This window comes from Petaurus breviceps, unplaced genomic scaffold (genome assembly GCF_028583685.1).
Source record: "Petaurus breviceps papuanus isolate PSGF00001 unplaced genomic scaffold, PetGlider_PUasm1.0 90977, whole genome shotgun sequence".
Classification (NCBI taxonomy): Eukaryota; Metazoa; Chordata; class Mammalia; order Diprotodontia; family Petauridae; genus Petaurus; species Petaurus breviceps.
The window spans coordinates 59,706,640-59,727,213 of record NW_027187391.1 but is presented as its reverse complement, the minus strand read 5'-3'; the positions used below and the strand labels follow the sequence as shown (position 1 = coordinate 59,727,213).

The 20,574-nt window shown below is 36.8% G+C and overlaps 1 protein-coding gene across 2 annotated transcripts in view; it reads right to left on the bottom strand.

Annotated features, from left to right (window-relative positions):
* Positions 1-2,594: 2,594 nt before the first annotated feature.
* Positions 2,595-20,574, bottom strand: part of GPR63 (G protein-coupled receptor 63) — a 49,418-nt gene continuing 31,438 nt past the window's right edge. The window contains exon 3 of one of the 2 annotated variants that reach the window (XM_069077199.1): positions 2,595-8,933. In XM_069077199.1, the coding sequence (XP_068933300.1) occupies positions 7,528-8,787 (1,260 nt within the window). In that variant the 5' untranslated portion in view covers positions 8,788-8,933 and the 3' untranslated portion in view covers positions 2,595-7,527. The remainder of the gene's footprint in view (positions 8,934-20,574) is intronic. The other variant, XM_069077200.1, reaches the window with a different exon arrangement.

The window sequence follows — 20,574 nt, the reverse complement described above, 5'->3', positions numbered from 1 at the left end:
GATGAGTAAGAAGCAGACTCTAGGTCTAGAGTAGCTATGCAAATAAAGAGGTAAAAAAATACAATAAATATTTTTAAAGGGCCTATTTTTTTTTTTAAAGCAATTGGGGTTAAGTGACTTGCTCAAGGTTACACGGCCAGGTGTTTCTGGGTGGGTGCAAAGTGTCTGAGCCCAGATTTGATCTCCAGGTCGTCCTGACACTGGAGCGGGTGCTCTTACTCGCTATGCTACCTGGCTGCCCCAGGCCTATTATATTCTAATGAGGACTGTGTGTGTGTATGTGAGAGAGAGAAATAGGCAGGCAGACAGCGGCGGGGGGAGGGGGGGGGAAAGGGGGGGAGAAAAGAGGTAGGGAGAGAAGACCTGGACTATCTTTGTGAAGGTTAAGCGATCTTGGATAAGGTCCTTGACCTAGGCTACAGCCAGGATTGAAACCCAGTCCTTTGCTGTGAATCAAGTATTCTTTTTATTTACATGATATATAACACAAGATTTGGAGAAGGGGACCAGGGTTTGAATCCTGATTCAATCAGTGAAATTGGGCAAGTCACTTAAACAGTCTACTATGCCTTATTTTCCTCATTTCTAATATGAGGTAATTATGGACCATATGACCTCTAACACCCCTTCCTGTTCTAAATCTATTATTCATAATTAATGTGAAGTAGAGATTGGAAGTTTCTACTTAGATGTCAACATATTATCCGTAAATAATAAATAGGTGGTTTTTATATAGGTCAGTGTTGTACAAAGTACTTTTCATACTGTATCATATTTGAGCCTCCTGGCTACCTTGTGATGTAAAGTACTGTAATTCTGATTTTACAGCTGATTTAAGATGAGGTTAAATAACTTGTCCAAGGTCACACAGCTAATATATAGCAAAGCTGGAAATCAAGCCTGGGTTCCCTGATTCTAAGCTGTCATCTTCTTTCAGAATTGGTGACTGTGGCTAAGTAGAAAGCATGTTGACGTCCTAGAGGCAGTGGATGGTGGGTACAGGTATGGTGACTATAGCCTGAGTGCGGTGAGGCTGGACTTGTAGATAGGTTGGAGTCTGGATGTAGAATGTCTTAAATGCCAGAGTCAGAAATGTCAAGTTTTCTATTTGAAAGGCAGTTGTATCTCACTTTGGAAGTATATCATCACTGCAATGTCCCAAGGACCTCTATGACAGAATGTTTTATAATTTTAGAGTAACTTAAAGTCATAAATATCAAATATTTGCAGGTAACACAACCCTCCAAGGATAGCTAACACATTAGTTAAGTTTCCATAAAGATATTACAAGGCAAGAAGACTGGGTCAAATCTAATAGGATGAAATTCCATAGGAATAAATGTGAAGTTTTATACTTGAATTCAAATTCAACTTTACAAGGGCGAGATTGGGAAGAGGTAGGTTAGATCGTTCATCTGAAAAAGTTCTGAAATAATTTTAAACAATTCATTTTAGCAAAATAGCAGGATATAAATTAGATCTACAACAATCATCAGCATTCCTTTATATGAAGTTCTTTAGCGAACTATAAGCTCAAAGAGAACCATTTTATTGCTATATGGCAAAGAAATTAATAAAATTTTAGGCTACATTGAGGGGCATGGTATCCCATATTCATAATAATTGTGTTTTGTTCTAATTTCACTGATCAGGCCCCATTCAGAAGATGTGAACAGTTCTGGGGACCTTTCAGGAAGGCCATTGGTAAACTAGGAAGTCTAGAGAACAGTAACCAGATGGCCTCAAGATAATGGAAGAATAATGGAAGATGGTGGTGGGGAGGACAATATTTTCTTTAAATTTTTAGAGAACCAGAACACAGAAGGATTAGACCTGTGCTGCTTGCCCCAAGGTAGTACAATTAGGAGCAATGGGTGAAAGCTGCAGAAAAAAAAAAACTTAATTTTGCTTGATGTAGAGAAAAACTTGCTCACCATTAGAGCTGTCTCAAAACAGAATGGGGCTGCCCCAAGAGGTAATGGAGTCTCCCTGTCTGGGCATCTTCAAGCATAGAATAGATGACTACATGTTGTGTCTTAGCTTATCAACGTCATTCACCTATATCCCTCACTGGACTATATTTCCTCTAGGGGGAGGGAAGGCATAACTTTTCACTACAGTATCTCCAGTATCTAGCATAATATCTATTATAGCATGTACTTAAGAAATCCTGTTCAGGAGAATTTCTATAGCATACTTCCTCAAGGTGAGTATTCATCTCATTCTGAGTTATTTTAAGAACTGCTAATACCAGAATAATCATTGTTAACCCACAACCAGTTCTTGGAATCTTATCTGAATAATAAAAATAAAACTCAAAGGAAACAAGTTCTGAAGTTAAATTCATAATTTAAACAAAACAAAACTGAAGAAAAATTATTCAAGCAGAATGTCTCTATCTAAGAATATTCAAAGGATGCTTAATACCCATTGAGTCAATATATACACAAAAAGGAATTTCCATTATAACATAGTCAACTAGTATTAATCTGGCCTCTATTTTAAGATTTTCAAATTTTCACTCTTTTCCAAGACACTGGTACCTACCATGACAAGATTTACTGTCTTATTAACATAAGAAAACATTCTCACTCTTAAAAATAAAAAGTTAAACATTTATTTCTTTTTGGTTGGGATTCATCTTCACAATTGAGATAAGAATATGCACAGAACAACCATTTGTATAAGATTCAAACTTTAAAAGCAATAATTCAAGCTTTTCCACAAAAGTGAGTTCCAGCTGTAAAGGCAATCTCACTTACTCATGAAGAACTGGCTCTAACAGAGATAGACATCTAGGAAATATGTCACTATTTTATCTGCAATAAGAAACGTGTGCTCTGAAGGTCTGGTTTATTGTTACAAAATGGGAATTTCCAGAGAAGTTAAAAGTGCAGAATTATGATTGTAAAATTCTCATGAAAACAAGTTGTAATCCAGCAGTTCTTCACATAATAGACTCAAAATCACAGTAGTATGAAAATATCAGGCAAGGAAGATAAGTTGATAGGTACAATTCTCTTGGATATATACATAAACATTTTCATGTAAACTGTAAACAGTCAAAACAAAGATCAATTATTATCATCAATATTAATAGCTTTTTACAAAAGACCACCATTGGCAATAGATTTATATAGATTAAAAGTTAGGACTGAAGTTCATTTTAACTCATGCTTTGATTGAACATGACTAGAATAGCAGAGTAATAGAAATTGAGTTCATCTAGACCCTCCTTTTTCATACACTTCCCATGAAGCCACAGAGAATGAGTTAATAATTAATGATACTTCTCTAAGGAGAAAGAAAAAATATTTATCCTCAATTGAACTTAAAAATAATGATTTTAAAATTTCAAATCACTTATTGTTCCTCCAATAATTTGGAGATGAATAGGTCTGTAGACAAAGGAAACCTGATATATAGCCAAGGGCTTCACCTAAGACAAATGTCAAAAAATAAGGCATAATAAGTATGAAGATTTTATTTACCATGTGTCTTAGAAGCTAATATCAGTCTCAGTCCTCATCCCCAACATAGTTGAAAGCATTAAGTCAAAAAAGAAAAATGAGAAATGGATTACACAACCATATGGTTGTGATTTCTAAAACTGAAAATAGAAGAGAAGGACATAATTCACCAAAGAAATAATTCTGTTTTGGTTTGAAACATGGACTTTTTTCTTCTTTTCTTCTAGAGCTTTTAAAAAATCAGCTCTAGATCCTGTGAATGGTAGTAAACAGTAGTAATATATTTAGGTGTGTCCAACAAAAATATAAAAGTCATAAAAACAGTGAACAAATAAAGATTCTGCACCTGACAGTACCGATTTAAATGCTAATTTTAAACAAAGAAGAAAAAGTTAAATTTCTTTAGAGGTACTACAGTGGAAAGAACATTGAATAGGACCTGAGATTAAATTCAGAAATGCTTGTCTTATTCCATAAATTAAAAATAAAACTTATAATGAAAATAATTCTAGCTGTCACTACCGATGCGACCTGGGGTAAGTCCTTCAACTTCTCTGGGTCTCACTTCCCTCTTCTGTAAAACGAGGGGGTTTGAATAGATGACCTCTGAGATATCATTCCAGCTCTAGAAACAACAAGATTTTATGATCCCTAAATGCAACCTAGAAATTCTACTATAGGATCAAGCGATTTTCCAGGATTATTAGCACTGCTGCCAGGTTATCACTGTTGATCTTTCAGGATCCTTTTAGCATTGCACAGCATCTCAATACATAATCCTGTCAAATGCTGCACTGTTCATAACTAGGACAATAGTATCTAACAAACTGTTCTGTAAATAAAAGATAAAATTACAACTACCTGGCAGAATTTTTAAAACAAAAACACACAGTGAATAAAACAACCATGTAGGAAAATGCAGATTATACAGATTATTAGCCTTAGAGACTATCCTCTCTTCAATTATACCCCATTAATACCTGTTTTTAAAATCCAGTTAGTGAAAAACCGGTTAAACATGAACAACACATTTCAATCTGTGACTAGTATAAACTATAGTGACTATATTTTACATAAGTAAATATTCACTAAATTAATTTGGCCACAAAGTCGTTTTGGATTTGAAATATATTAACAAAACCCCTAAATCCTGGACTGGGAATGAAGGTATCAATCAACTCAGGAATGAAAAAGATGGTTAGAGAAATTCTGAAAAATTGTCACACGAGTACTACTGACATATTTTTTCATATTTTAGAGGGAAAGTAATTTTTTCATGTTTTAGAGGGAAAAATATTGATAGCATCAAAACTTTCTTATGAGACCCCTACTGACATCATAAGTAGGAACACCAGTTTAGTGTTTGTAAATGTTTAGTAAATGTTAATCTATCCTTGGGGAATACTGTCAAACTTCTAATGCTAGAAACTAATAATTTTACTTGTGAAATGAGAAGTGAGAAATTATCGAACAATATTGATTAAAAAATTAAGGATGTAGGTGATTATCAAATGAAAATGGCCCCAATTCAACATGTGGATCTACACAGAGTTACAAAAGCCTTCAACTTGATAGCAGATGAATATCTTAAAATCAGAGCCCCTAGGTTTTCATATTTCCTTTAGCCCTTCAAATCCACAGCCCTTATGATGATGCAATGCACTATACCAATATTGAAGAAGAGATGGGGAAGCAAAAAGTTCAAGGAAATACTGGAGAGCAATGTCATTACATTCTTCTGATTTGGATTATTCAAATAAATATTTCCATTTCTGCAAACACTCTTTTGAGCTATTAAAGATGATTAATACTCTGAAATCACTGAAACTCTTGAGCTGTGGAGGTTGGAGCTGAGGGTGATGATACTATAAATCAGAAATATTAATAGTTACTACTTCAATTTAATTAAAGCTGAGAAGCCCAAAGTTCAGTTCCTTAGAGACCAGCTGGATTTACTTTCATCGTCCTTATCTCATCCCATCTGGATGTTTTGTACACATGCTATAAATTACCAGTAATAAGAACCTGTAATCCTAGTCACCAGAGAGGCTGAGGCCTAAAGATCCCTTGAGCTCAAGAGTTTTGAGATACAGTAGGCTATGACATCTGGGTATCCACATTAAATTTGTCATGGATATGGTGAGCCCCAACAGCAGAGGTTTCACCAGGTTACCTAAAGAGTGGCAACCAGTGTAGTTCAGAAATGGAGCAGGTCAAAGCTCTCATGCAGATTAGTAGTGGGATCAGGCCCATGAGTAGTCCCTATAATTCCAGCTGTCAAAATGGAGACAGTATTTTTTTTTTTAATCAATAAGCAAGTGGGGGTGGGGAGAGGCAGTGCGGATTCATTACCACTACTGAAAAAAACTTACGTACCTGTCCTATTCCAGTGGTCATGATTCTGGTTTCTTAATCTATCCTGTTTACACTTACTAGTGGTAGATTTTCAATTCAGAGAATGCCTATGTCCTAAAATCCTGGCTTTGTTAGAGGTTAGCATTAAAATAGCTGATACACTGCCCCATCCCACATCTGTGGGCAGGTCTGGAAGGAGCTACAGTCATACCCCAGCAGGATCCTTGAACATGAGGTCTTGTATAAAAAGCATTGGAAATGTTATATGAGTGCTAATCTTCTCAGTCAATAAATTATCTCATGGCCTTGACATTTCACTTTAGCTTTCCATGTAGTTTTAGTTCTAATTTTCAGTGCACGAGCAATTCTGCAATCCTATACCCCATCCATATATACAAGTTCTGGTCTATAAAAGGCCAAGGAAACTCTAAACCTCCTTCAATTCCTTCTTAGTCCCTAAATGTAACATACCCTGTACTCAAAAAGAATGAACAATTCTTGAGTCACTAAAATTAACCCTTATTATATAAGACAACTTCCTCCTCTTCAATGACCATTTCCTATTTTATATAGACAGCACAGTTCAGTGGCTAGAGATGTGGCTTTGGAGCCAAAAGACTTTAGTTCAAATCCTAGACTCTGACACATACTGATTGGATAACCTCTCAGTGCTCTAAACAACTCTATATGTTGAAGAGAAGATATCAACTTGCATTGGGAGAGAGAATTTCCTCATCAAAGATTTCTCTATACTAACAAAATAACACACCCAGACCCTATCCCTATGTCCTTTTGACATAGATATGAACCTTTGGCTTCCAATTGCCTCAGTTCTGCCCTTTTGACCCTTACTGTAACAAAAATACTGCTGAGTTTAATAACCTTTAATAATTTCAGCCAATAAAACTGGAATGCAGAGGAAAGATGAAAGAAACTATATGCCTAGAATGAAGAGTATTATTTTTACTAACACAGATTAAAATAAAATGAGCCACATGTAAAAATAATTTTTAAAAATGTGTGGCCTAAAACATCAGATGAATTGCAGTTCATAACTGTTTCATAAAGTGCACCAAAGTAAATATTAATGACTTTTCAAATGTCACAACCCCTAGAGTTTTACTATTACCATTAATAACAACTTAGTCATTATTTTTAATAATAATAATTAAATAGTTGACATTTTTCCACTGAGGAATGCAAGGTTTTTGGCTCCAATGCAATGGCAAAAAAGCAGCAGGGTCTTCCTAGGGGGAAAAAAAACATGCAAAACTCAAAAAAGAACACCTTAGCAGCATACAACAATACAACACACCTATAATTCAATGCAAAGTTAGAGGCTGAGGGAGCACTGAGCACAGACCTCATCCATGTGGTAAGAGAAAAAAAAACCCACAACTTTTTCTCAGCCCAAAGTGTGAGCTTCCCTCAAATTCTGTAGGTAACATATATCTTTGCTTCGCTATTAGCAAACAATACAACCAATAAATAATTTCTCTCAACTTATACATACACACCCATACATCCACTCCAATCCACTCATGTATACCTATATAGAAATGAATATATACATATATATGTGAATATGTATGTCTGTGTGTGTATGTATGTATATAAGATGAGGAAGCCACGTTTTTAAAAAATCAGTCATAAGGTGGGAAAAAAACTGCCACCCATGTGTAAACATGCAATTGTTTTTGTTTCACACTACTGTTCGGTGCTCTGCACACACGTACACAGCACTGGGGCGGATGCGTCTCTTTGTGTGGCCTGGGAGCTGTGGCAAAAACTTGAAGGACTTGGGCATTAAGTCTAAGCAGGCATCATGAAATTTCTTGATTCTCCAGTAGTAAATCAGTGGGTTGAGAGCAGATTTGAGGTAGCAGAGCCAGAGGAGCCAGGTGCTGATCTCAAAGAAGTTGTGCTTGTAGTAGAAGTGGCTATTAAATGTGGCCACGAGGCTGTAGGTAGTGAACGGGGCCCAGCAGATGATGAAGACAACAAAGAGAATCAAGATGGTGGTGAAGGCACGTGTCTTAAAGCTCATATCGATGCTCATCTGGAAGGGTCTCTGCAGACTCATGAGGCCCAACTTGCTGGCTTGACTGAGGCATATGCCCTCGGGATAGCTATGAATTCGGACTGCATTGTGCCGCACAGTATTGAGGATGCCCATAAAAGAATACAACATCATCAGGAAAGGAATAAAGAAAGAAATGAGGACCACCAGTATGACATAGGCCTGGTACCCAGGGTTGGTGGTATAGCCAAACACACATTGCGGGGCTCTGGAAGGTATCTGCAGCTCTGGGTTGCCCACAGCCAAAGGGAATGCCACACAAAACGAAGTGGCCCAAGAAATAGCAATGAGCATCTTGGCGCGGTATGGGTTCAGCTTATCCTGCCTCTGAACTATAATCAAGAACCTGTCGATGCTTATAATTAGCAAGATAGCAACTCCCTCAATAACAAAGAGCCAGAAAAACATAGCTGACACCCTGCAGAAGACTTTCCCAAAAATCCACTGAGTTGTGAGAATAGTTACCAGGGCAAAGGGCATATTTAAAACTGCAAGCAACATGTCTGCAAATGCCAAGCTAGCAAGAAGGATGTTAATTGCAGAACGCATAGCAGCTTTCTGATAGACCATAAGACAGACAACAAAGTTCCCAAGAAAAGAAACCAGCAAAATAAATATCATGATGGCAGAAAGAATGATCTGTAGAGGCAAACTTAGGCTCTTAAAAGCTTCTGACGTTGAAGAGGCTGATGTACTATTCACTGTCAAAGAACTGATCTCAGTTGTGGTCACGGTATCAGAACCATGCCTCAGGGGTGAATCTATGCCACCATGAAGGACAGACTGAGGTGTGGTCAAATTAATATAGGCATTTTCATAGATAACAAAAGTTGTGTTTGCTGTCCCAGAATGGGCAGCTGTTAGTACTGCCGAGAAGACCATGATTTGATTCAGAAGGATGGAACGTCCGACTCAAGACACAGGGGGCCTCGAAACATTTCACCAGAGATCAGCAGACTCCATTTGGCCAACCTGGAAACACACGCCTGGAAATAGAGGTGTTCCATCTTCCCCAGCAGTCTGTCTAACTGAAAATAAATCACAAAGGATAGGAATTAAATCTGAAAAGAACAAAAACATTTTTCTTTAAATTTCTAATCTTACCTTTTTTTTTTTTAAGTTTTACATTCCTTTGATAATCTGCCTTGATTTCATCAATGAGGTCACTACCCCCAATAAAAAAGATTACCACCTTCCCCACTACCATTTCTCATTCATTTTACTCTTAACTATTAAAAATACTCAGACATTTTTCTAACCTTATCAACAATGAAATATTGGTTTCTTATTTTTTATGTGTAAATCCAGACGGAGAAATGGTTGAGAATTTTGAATATCCTAAGGAAACAGAAAACAATTTTTAAACAAACACATACTTGTAACCCAATTTAGGTGGTCACTTTTTATTTTACAATATATCATGGCACACAGTAGACAGGGCATCACACTTGGAGTCAGGAAGACCTGAATTCAAATCTAGCCTCAGACATTTACTAGCTGTGTGACCTTGGGCAAGTCACTTACTTTCTGTTTGCCTCAGTTTCCTCATGTGTAAAATGGGGATAATAATAGCACCTACATCCCAAGGTTGCTGGATCAGATCAGATAATAATTATGAAGTGCTCAACACAGTAACTGGCATGTAGTAAGCACTATAGAATGTTAGCTATTATATTATTATTATTTAAACCATAATATTAAGATTCTAGATTTTACTATTTTGCTCTTCTGAAAACTCTGTCAGTATGACAAATAACTCCTCACCCCACCCCTAAACATCCTTAATTTATTTGTCTTGAATGCTTTTCTTTCTTTAGTAATTCACCTTTAAAAGAAGCAAACTGAACAATACTACTAGGTAGGTCTCAAGCAAAAGATATGAATAAACGCATGCTATAACACTAGCCAATAACCAGATGAGAGAAAGAATGAAATATTGGATGGTTATCTAAGGAAAATGTTAAGGAAGTGTAGGGAAAGGTTGATGGGAGGGTAAAAAAAAGAAAAACTTTTAATTATTTAACAACCGGACCACCTATGGCTGGCTTCGATTAAGGAAAGACTTTCTTCAATTTATTTTTTCATTATTATTCCCAGAAAGGCCTGGGATCAAATCCTCCCTGACACATACTAGCCTAGCCATCCTAGACAAATTACCTAAGGTCTTCCTCAGTCTTTTCTAAGACCATAAGCTGCAAAGAGGGTACAGACTTGTATTGGTAGAAGGAATTTCTTCTCGTGGGAATACACTAATGTCTAAATAAAATTTGGCACTTTCTTTAAATGTCTAAAAATATTATTCTGGGAAGGGGACCATAAGATTCAAATAGAATGTCAAAAGGGTCTATGTCACACACACGTACATGACACACGTTAAGAATCCTTGCCCTATACCAAATCACAGGTACAGTACCTGCCCTTATAACTGTAAAATATAAAATTAACACCTGGCATATGTTTCCTACACTTTCCTAGATAGACTGACAAAATGTTAACATCACACTGAAACTACTGTCATAACTCAGATATTTGCACTACCAATAACTGGCACATGGAATAATACTCAGCTCTAAATCTAACTGGCTAGTACACTTTTATTGAATTAAGATGTATTTACCCATAATGCCAGTGGGGCAAGGCAGCCCTCACTAATCCATTTTTAAACTTTTTCTTCCTATAGTAGCCTATATTTTATCTGTGAAGATATAATCACAAAGCAAATCACTTCCATAACCTGCTCTCTGAGAATTAAAAGACTGAGAAATAAAATAAGAAAGGATTCCAAAAACTAGTTGTTTCAAATGGATTAGAATCATAGACACATCAAGGACTTGGCAGTCAGTCCACAAAGAAGGAAATAATATATCCTTACAGATGGGGAAATTCACTTTTGTTCTGATTTTTGTCAAGAAGTAACCACAAAATTCATTTGAATTTCCCTACTTTATGTAAATCAAATATAATAGAATGTCTTGTGGTATCTTTTCAGAGTCTTCTATTTTGAAACCTAAAATGCAAGGCAGCACAATATGATGGATAGAAAGACATGCTTGAAACCTAAAAGACAAAGGTCCAAGTCCTACCTCTGACACAGACTGGCTCTTGTGTGACCTGAGGCAGGTCACTTAACTTCCCAGTGTTATAGGCCCCTCTCGAAATCTTGGTTGTGTAAAAATGTCCACTTAACATTAGTAGAAGGAGCTTCCTCATCCAGGAATCCCCTACACCAATAAAATTACAAAGTCCAGTCTTTATTCCTATCCTCAAAATGGAAACATTGTTAGCAAGATGTTCGTTTCTTCTGCTGCAAAACAAGGTAGACAGATTAGAGGATCTCTGAGATCCTTTCTGGACTGGATGCATAATCATTTGCTAATGTGAGATCCTGTGCATCAATCAATCACAGGTGTTTGTAAATTAAAGGCAGGTAGAAAGCTAAGTAGATAAGAGTGCTGATCCTGAATTCAGGAAGAATCCAGTTCAAATCTAGCCTCTGATCCTTACTAGCTATGTGGTGCTGGGCAAGTCATTTAACCTGTTTGCCTCAGTTTCCTCATCTGTAAAATCTGCATAATAATAGTACCTACTTCCCAGTGTTGTTTTGAGGATAAAATGAGTTATTTGTAAGTTTTCTGCAAACATTATAAGCACTACATAAATGCTATTATTATTATTATTAATTCATTAGTTCTAACAGTCTGGTTCCATGTGAAAGCTAACCATTCATACCCTCTAGGGGAAAATGTCATAAAATCACCACAAAGGTAATAGAATTACTATGCTAACAAGCAATCCTCATAATTTAGAAACACATCTATAAGTCTGCTTTTACAGAATGCTTCAGAGAATATCATCATTTTAGGGTTTTTTTTGGTCCATTTCCATGATTTCATTCACATAGAAAATTCCTGGTGTGGGGAATGTCATCACCAATCTAGATCAATGACTCATTTGTCATTTACAGTCCTGTAGAATTTCTTGGAGCCATGAGGGGTAGAGAGCTCCTAGTCACATAGCTAGTTATATCAGAGACAGGGCTTGAACCTGGTTATTTCTGAATCGATGGCTTGTCCTTTCATCTACTATGTCATACTTCCCCTCAATAATAACTGGCATTTACATGGGACTTTAGAGTTTTTGTAAAGCACTTAAGGTACATGAACTCATTTGAGCCTCACAACAGTGAGGTAGGTACCATGGGCATTATTATAACCATACTTCAAGGAAGCAGACACAGAGTGAATGATTAATTGACTGGTCCATGGTCATCCAGTGAATAATCATCAGAAGAATAATTTGAAGCCAGGTTTTCCCAACACCAAGCATAGCACTTTATCTGAAGTGCTGGCAAGCCTCTTGGCCATATCTCAATAAACACACTGCCACATTTGTTCATTTAGAATTCATTTGCTCCACATTTGCCCCATTTTCATTCCAGATCAACCTTCCACTTACAGAACATCAGTACTCTGGATAACTGAAGATCTTAGTAAGGACCAACTCAATTCCTAACTCCAAGTAAATCTAAGTTATTTGCTAAGCATCTGTTATAAGCAAGGCACAGTGCTAGGCACTAAGGACATATAAACAAAATGGGGGGGGGGGACAGAGAATGTCTCTGCCTTCAGGGAACTTACCTTCTACTGTGAGTTACAATATGTAAACAGGCAAGAATATGCAGGACAATTTAAGAAGGGAGAGATGGCTAATAACTCAAGGGGGCAGAAAAGGTTTCCCCATAGGTGACAGTACATCAACTGTGCCTAGAAGGAAGTACAGGGGCTAAGAAGTTGAGACAAAGACACAGCGCATTCCAGTAATGGCCTGAGCCAGGAGAAGCAAAGGCACAGGTGTAGGGAACAGATGCCAAATTAAAAGAAGAGCAAAAAAGGTCAGTTTGGCTGGAATGTAGAATGAATGGAAAGGCATAAAATAAGCCTGAAAAAGTAGCAGGGAGCCAAAATACGAACTGCTTTAAATGCGAAGCTGAGGGGTTTGTATTTTATCTTAGCGATGACAAGGAGAAGCAAGGGCTTCTTGACGAGGTGAATGACGTGGTCAGACTAGTTCATTAGGAAGATTACTCTGCCAGCAATGTAGTAGATGATTTAGAAGGAGTGAAAGATGACAAGCAGGAAATCTAAGTGGGGGAGGCTACAATAGTCTAGGCTAAAGGCACTATCCATGAAGCCTTCCACAACTACTCTAGCACACTTAACTGATGCTAGGTAAATGATCAAACAGACCTTTTGCAAAAAGGCAGTTATCATACTTTAAATAAAATAAAACCACAGTAAAATAAAATGTTGGTGCTGTTAGCCTTTATTGACTACTCTTTCAATAACAATTTTTTTTTCCACTAAAAGAATGGTGTTGGAGTGATCATGTGTGTTCTTTTCTTTGTGCTCTCCAATTCCTAGCTAACAGGGACAGAGGAGGGTCTCACATCACTGTCTTGCCTTCTTCTATTCTTAGAAAGCCCATCCTTGGTGTATATATAGTATTTTTATTGTCATTTTATGCAATAGTTTTAACCAGGATGGATCTCAATAAGCAACCTAGAGGTACCCTTCTGAAACAGCTCCCCTGTCTACATTTACATACTTCCTCACTGATGTGAAAGAGAAAAAAAAAAGACATAGGTTATAAGAAAAAGGAAATCATAAATGGATACATACCTGACTGAGCAAATGGGACTAGGACTATTACTACTGGACATTTAAATGAAGACACTAAGACTGACAGAAAGAAAAAAATGCTCAGGCGACAGGTGACCCCTTACCTTGGGAGAGTTTCTATGGTACAGTCGAAAAAACAGTAACTGCCATTTGTATGTTACTGAAACATCTGGAAAGCACTTTTTAGATGTAACCTCATTTGACTGTTCTCCTGGGAAGTGAGTATTATGGGTATTATTACCTCCATTTTGCAGATGTATACAATGAAGTCCATGGAGGTGAAATGAATGACCTGCCTGAATTAAAATATCTGGTAAGTATCAGACCTAAGTTACTCCTAACTCCCAGGCCAGTGCTCCTCCCACTGTGCCACACAGCCTAACTGGTATCCCCAACCCAAACGTCTTCCCATTACAATTCTTCCTCCATTCAGTTGCCAAGGTGATTTTTCTAAGGCACAGGCCTAAACATGTCACCCCCTGCTGGAAGAACTCCTGACTCCCTATCACCTCTAGGATGAAATACAAAGTCCTTTGCATGGGATTTAAAATACTCTATAACCTTTTCCCTATCTACCTTCCCAGACTTGTTACCCATTCCTCCCCTCCACACTCTACAATCCATTGAGGTGGTGAAATAGAGAGACAGCTAAGCCTGGCATCAGAAAGACCAAAGTTCATATCTGGCTTCAGACACTAGCTGTGTGACCTCTGGGCAAGTGACTTAACCTCTGTTTGTCTCAGTTTCCTCAAATGTAAAATGTGAATTATGATAACTACCTCCCAGAGTTGTTGTAAGGCTCAAATGAGATATTTGTAAAATGCCCAGCACATAGTAGATGCTTAATAAATACCTGGTTCCTTTCCTTCCCCCAGCTATACTTACCTACCTATTGTGCCTCTCACAGGACAACTCCATCTCCTGTCTCCATGCTTTGTACTGGCTGTCTCCCTTCTCTCCTGTCTCTCTCCCAAAACACTTTCGATATTTTGTTCCCTTACTTCTTCCTCTTCCTCTCCCCAGCTTTCTTCAAGGATGAGCTTAAATTTCACTTCCTATAGGGGACCTTTCCTCATATTCCTTCATCACTTCATCTTTGATATTATTTTCATCTCTGTCTCTGTTTCTTGTTTCTGTCTCTCATATGTACACATACACATCTTTCTAATTTTATCCTTTTAAGTGACATTTCTTTTTAAATAGTAATGTACTAATAGTAATGGGTATGGAGGCACAGAATCCAAATCACTGTCATCTTTTTGATAATAGATTGCTACATCAATATTTAGCAAATATATTCCATTTTGTGTCTATTTGTTGCCCTCTTTCCATTCTTCCATTCTTAGTTGAGCTTCACTACTTTTTATTGTTTTGTGAACCTATTCTGCTTATAGTATTACCATGGAATTATATATAAAGGATACAGGGGAGGCCACTGAGTTCAACACCACCCCCATTTTACAAAAGAGAAAAGTGAGGCCCAGATGGTTTAGTAAGTTGCCCATGCCGACAAGTGACTGAGAAAGGATTCAAATCCAGGCCTTCCTCCATTTAAATTAATCACTCTTACCTATTATACTATGATGCCTCTTCTTTCATCCTTCTCTGTTATATTTTTCAAATGAACTTGTACTCTAAACCAGTATTGTCTTTTGCAAGATGATTTTTAAAATGTTAAGTTATTTCTGGGCTTCTTTTACCAGGTACCTCACTGTGAAGAGTCTACACTTGGTAAGGTTAAAGTGCCTGAAAACATTCTATTTACTGTTAGGTCACAACTAACATAAAGAAATTATGGCTATTATAAAATTCACAGATCCGAAAGGAAAAAAAAAATCTATGTATGCACATTTTAAATACTATTCTATTTATAGAACATTCCAACAGGCATATTCGCCAAATGGAAAACGGAATATTCTCATCAATGTTTCATTAGGCTGGCAATGTTCAAAGGACATTTAGATCTTCCGCAGTCAAGTTTGAAATTAGATTAAGCATGACTACTAGTAACTTGTAGTCATGCTATTTCTTGTTTCAATTTCAAAATAAAAACTCAGATAAATTTATAAAATATAGGTTGTTGCACATAAAAGACCACTTTGATTTCAGAAAATACGTAAGAAAGACCCCCAAGAAAAAGGAAATAGAAAGCAAAAAGACAACATAAGAAGACAGAAGTTAGTGGAGGAAATTCAATTCAAAAAAATATTTATTAAGCCTCTATCAGATGGCAGACACTGGTCTAGGCACTAAGGATACAAAAGAAAAATGAAACAACATCCACCTTTAAGATTTTACATCCTATTGGAATGGGGACTAGGAACATGTTCACAAATGATTTCAAAATAAATAAAAAGTAAATGCGAGAGGGAGAAGAAAATACTAATAACTGACAGGAATCAGGAAAGGTCTAAGGTATGAGGAGGAACATGAATTGAGAGCTTTAACAGGGTCTGTAAATTCTTCAGTTTTTAATAGGCAACCCAGTTTACTTAAGAGATGAGCATGCTGAGTAACTTCAACTCAAAGATCAAAGGTAAGAAAAATTTACCCAATGAACCATCATTCATACCTTTTCAGCTATCCTTTACCCTTATAAGTCTAAAGACACTTGAAGTTCTAAGGGAAATTGTTTTCTAAGGGAAGGAAGTGTTGTTTTATAAGCAACAGGCCTAGGTAAGACCTCATAAGTGCCTCAGTTCAGAAGAAAGCAGAACTTGGGCATAATAGAAAAGAAAACCACACAGGGAGTCAGGAAAGCCAGGTTCAGGTCCTAGTCCTGACATTTATTAACTATAATCTTTGGCAAGTGTTGACGCCTCCATCAGGGACTAAGTTTCCATCTGTGAAGTGAAGGGGGCAGATCTGGGTGTTCTCCAAGTCCTTTACAGCTTAGTCTATGATTCTAAGTCTAAATGGGCAGGACGGACGGCTCCTGAGACAAATTTCACTTACTTTGTTGCTGTGCTGTGTCTGAGGAAGTCATGGTATTTAGAATGTCCCTAAATTCATCCAATCCAATAAGTCTTTGTTTACTATGTTCAAAGTACTGTATTAGGGGTTAGAGATACATAGACAAAAATGTAACTAGGCCCTACCAGTAAGAAATTTATGCTACCAGAAGGAAACATGTACCACAGATAAAAACAAGTGACAGAGACTACATATATGATTTCACTTACAGAAGGAACATACTGGTGAAAAAAACTCCCTCTAATAAAGCAGATAGGCATCTTCTCAGAATTTATAATCTTAAAGAGTAGTCTAGATAGAAACCTGAGGGACTAGCTGCAATTTGCTCATTATCATACTGCCAGTAGATGTCAGAGGGAAGACTCAAACCCAGTTCTTCCAGGTATGGAACCTGGCTCTTAAGGAATTATAAAATATTATATAAAGTACAAAGTAATTTCAAATCACAGTGGGTAAGTACTAACAATCGGGTCCATCAGAAAAAAGCCTCCTAAGATAACTGAGGACAGGGCCTGGGAAAAACAAAGCAATATGAAGGGAAAGCTATTACCATTATGCAAAATGCAAAATTCACCAAATAACTAGACCTTTAAGAGCTGTTACAAAAAAGATGAAAAAACATGGGAAATCTTATATTGAGAATGTGCACTAGGCATGTGATGTCAAGCAAAAGCCAAAAAGGTTGAAGATTTCAAATGTGAACAAAGGCACACAGAGCTCTCAAGAGGAAACTTGCATCTGGTAACAGGGGGTATTTTAAAAAGCATCAAAATTTTCACATTAATTAAGAGAAGTGGTGAGGCTGCCAGCTTTGTAGACAATGCTAGAGGGATTATAGTTTTAGAGCTATCTCTAAAGATCCTATAGTACTGGCATGGTAAGGAAGGGTGGAAAGGAGGTAAACATGTTAATGAGATGTTCCTGGTGACAAGTCAGGATTTAACTAGAAATGTACAACAGGCAGAGAGTTATATCTCCCTTTTCCCTTCCCACCAAAATTGCTATTCCCTCTCTACTTACCTAAGTCTCCTTCATTGTTCAAGGTTTAACTCAAGTCCCATCACCTTGAAAAAGCTAAAAACTACTTCTGTGCCTGAGAGGCAGCAAAGTCTGGCATGCCTAATAAACATTCAACAGGACAGGAGCACCCCCAACTAACATTACATTATATAAATCATAACAACAACCTATAGCTTTCTTTTTTTTTTAATTTATTGGTGAAGGAGGGATTCTCTAACTTTTTTTTTTTTAAGCAATCAGGGTTAAGTAACTTGCTCAAGGTTACACGACCAGTTATTTCTGGGTGTGGTGCTAAGTATCTGAGCCCGGATTTGATCCCCAGGTCATCCTGACACTGGAGCCGGTGCTCTTACTTGCTGAGCCACCTGGCCGCCCCTAAGCAATTGGGGTTAAGTAACTTGCTCAAGGTTACACAGCCAGGTGTTTCTGGGTAGGTGCTAAGTGTCAGAGCCCAGATTTGATCCCCAGGTCATCTTGACACTGGAGCCAGTGCTCTTACTTGCTGTGCTACCTGGCCGCCTCCCAACCTATAGCTTTCAATAAGTTCTTATCACTTTATTCCTCCCTTGCTCATCACCCAACCTTTCCTCCATCTTCTCTGGTTCCCAGGCCCTATCAACTGAACCAGGTTTCCACTATTTTTAGCAGCTTCTTGGTTTGTTCTTCATAATCTGTCTTGATAATAATCACAATCATGCCAGTTAAATGTGAATCTGCTGAGAGGTCTACAGAAGAGAATTTAGATATGTTCATGATCACAGTTCAGTTTGGGTGAGGTAAATTGGCATAATATAATATGCCTCTAATACATCCAGTATCTGACACATACTGTTGGCTATCAACATAACCCCTAGTCAAGGTTACTTAGCCTCTTGGTATCCCAGGAAGCTAAAACTATAGGACAGGAAATCTCCCACACTGATGAACCTACCTATGGCCATATCATCTTATTATTTGTTTATGAAGTATATGTGTGTGTGTGTGTGTGTGTGTGTGTGTATCTGTCTGTCTGTCTTGTGAGGCAGACCAAACAAAAACTTTACAGGTGGAAAAACTAAGGTTCAGGTAAGTGAGCTGACTTGTTCAATATCACAAAGCTTAGTAAAACTCAGCACTGGGCCACCAGCCCAGGTTCAGTGGTTTTTTTTTTTTAATATTGACAGTAGTTTTGTCTTCTACTTCAACAATTTGGGATCCAGAAAATCCTAAAGACTTAACTAAAAAGTTAATTGAAATAATTAGTAATTTTAGCAAAGTAGCAGGAGTAAACCCATATAAATCATCAGCATTCCTATATGTTACCAAGAGGATCCTTTAGGAAGAGATAGCTAGAGATATCCCAATTAAAATAACTTTGGACAGTATAAAATACCCACCAAAATAAACCCAGGATCTATATGAACAAAACCATAAAAACTCTGTACACAAATAAAATCAGATTTAAATAAATGGATAAATATTAATTATTCATGGGTAGGTAGTGCCAATAGAATAAAAATGGCAATTTTGCCAAAGTTAATCTATATATTCAATGACATCCCAATTAAATTACCAAAAATTATTTTATGGAGCTAGAAAAAATAATAATGGAAGGAAACATTTGAAAGGAAAATTGTTAAAAATATCAAAGTAATTAATGGAAAAAAATGTGAAGGAAGGAGGTTTAGCAGTACCAGATCTTAAACTATATTATAAGGCAGTAACTATCAAAATTCTCAGATACTAGATAAGAAATAGAAACATAGATCAGGGGAACAGCATAGAAACAAGATCTACAGAAGCAAATGAATATAGTTAACAAGTGTTTGACAAGTATAGATATAAGTTTTGGGGACGAGAATTCATTATTTGGCAAAAATTGTTTGGAAATTAGAATGCAGTATGGCAGAAATTGGGCAAAGACCAGTATTCATACACCAAGATAAAGTCAAAATGGATACATGATCTAGGAAAATATAAAGGGAAATATTACAAGAAAATCTAAAGAACATGGAACATATTACCTATCACACTTATGGACAAGTGAACAGTTTATGAACAAATGAGAGTATTATGAAATTTAAAATGGATAATTTTGATTACATTAAATTAAAAAGGGTTTGTACAAATAAAACAAATGTAGCCAAGATCAGAAGGAAAAGCAGAAAACTGGGGGAAAATTTTAGTCAGTTCCTCAGATAAAGGGCTCATATCTCAAATACGTAAAGAACTTTGTCAAATCTATAAGAACGCAAGTCATTCCTCAATTGATAAATGGTCAAAGGATGTGATTTTTTCCAATGAAGAAATCAAAACAATTCACAGTCATATGAAAAAATGCTCTAAATCATTATTGATTAGAGAAATGCAAATTAAAACAACCTTGAGATGTCATTTTATACCTATCAGATTGGCTAAAATGATTATACACACACACACACACACACGTCCATGCTTTATTGAAGCATTCTTCAGGGTGGGGGAGGTGAAAAAAATGTAAAAAGTATACAGCAGAGAACAAAAGAAAACCAACAAGGAAGCAAAGAAAAGCTGGACAGTTTTGAAAACAATGTGTAGTATTTGGTATGTAGATTTTCTTGAAATGGAATTTATTGTTTTATATTGAATCTTCTCTTATGGTCTGCTTTGTACATGGCAATGTTTGGTTGTTTTTTTTTCTTTTCTTATTTTATATTTAAGTGTTAAATAAAAAGATTTACAAAAAAAATTGGGATCCAAATTAAGCAACCAGTTGAAGGGATATCAACTTCCTATTACCAGTTTCAGTGGCCTGGAACCAAAGTAGATAAAATTCTTTCAGATTAGAGGAGTTGTTTTTTTTAAATCAAAATCTAAAACCTCACACAAAATTTACAAGACCATCCCACCATTACAAGACTCTTTGAAAAATAGGAATTTGCATCTTTGGTTTCTTCCAGAGTTACTGGCTTTTCCTAAGAACAAGAAAGATTTCAGTTAGCCAACAGCTTGTATACTTACACCCCAGCTAAGAGACCAC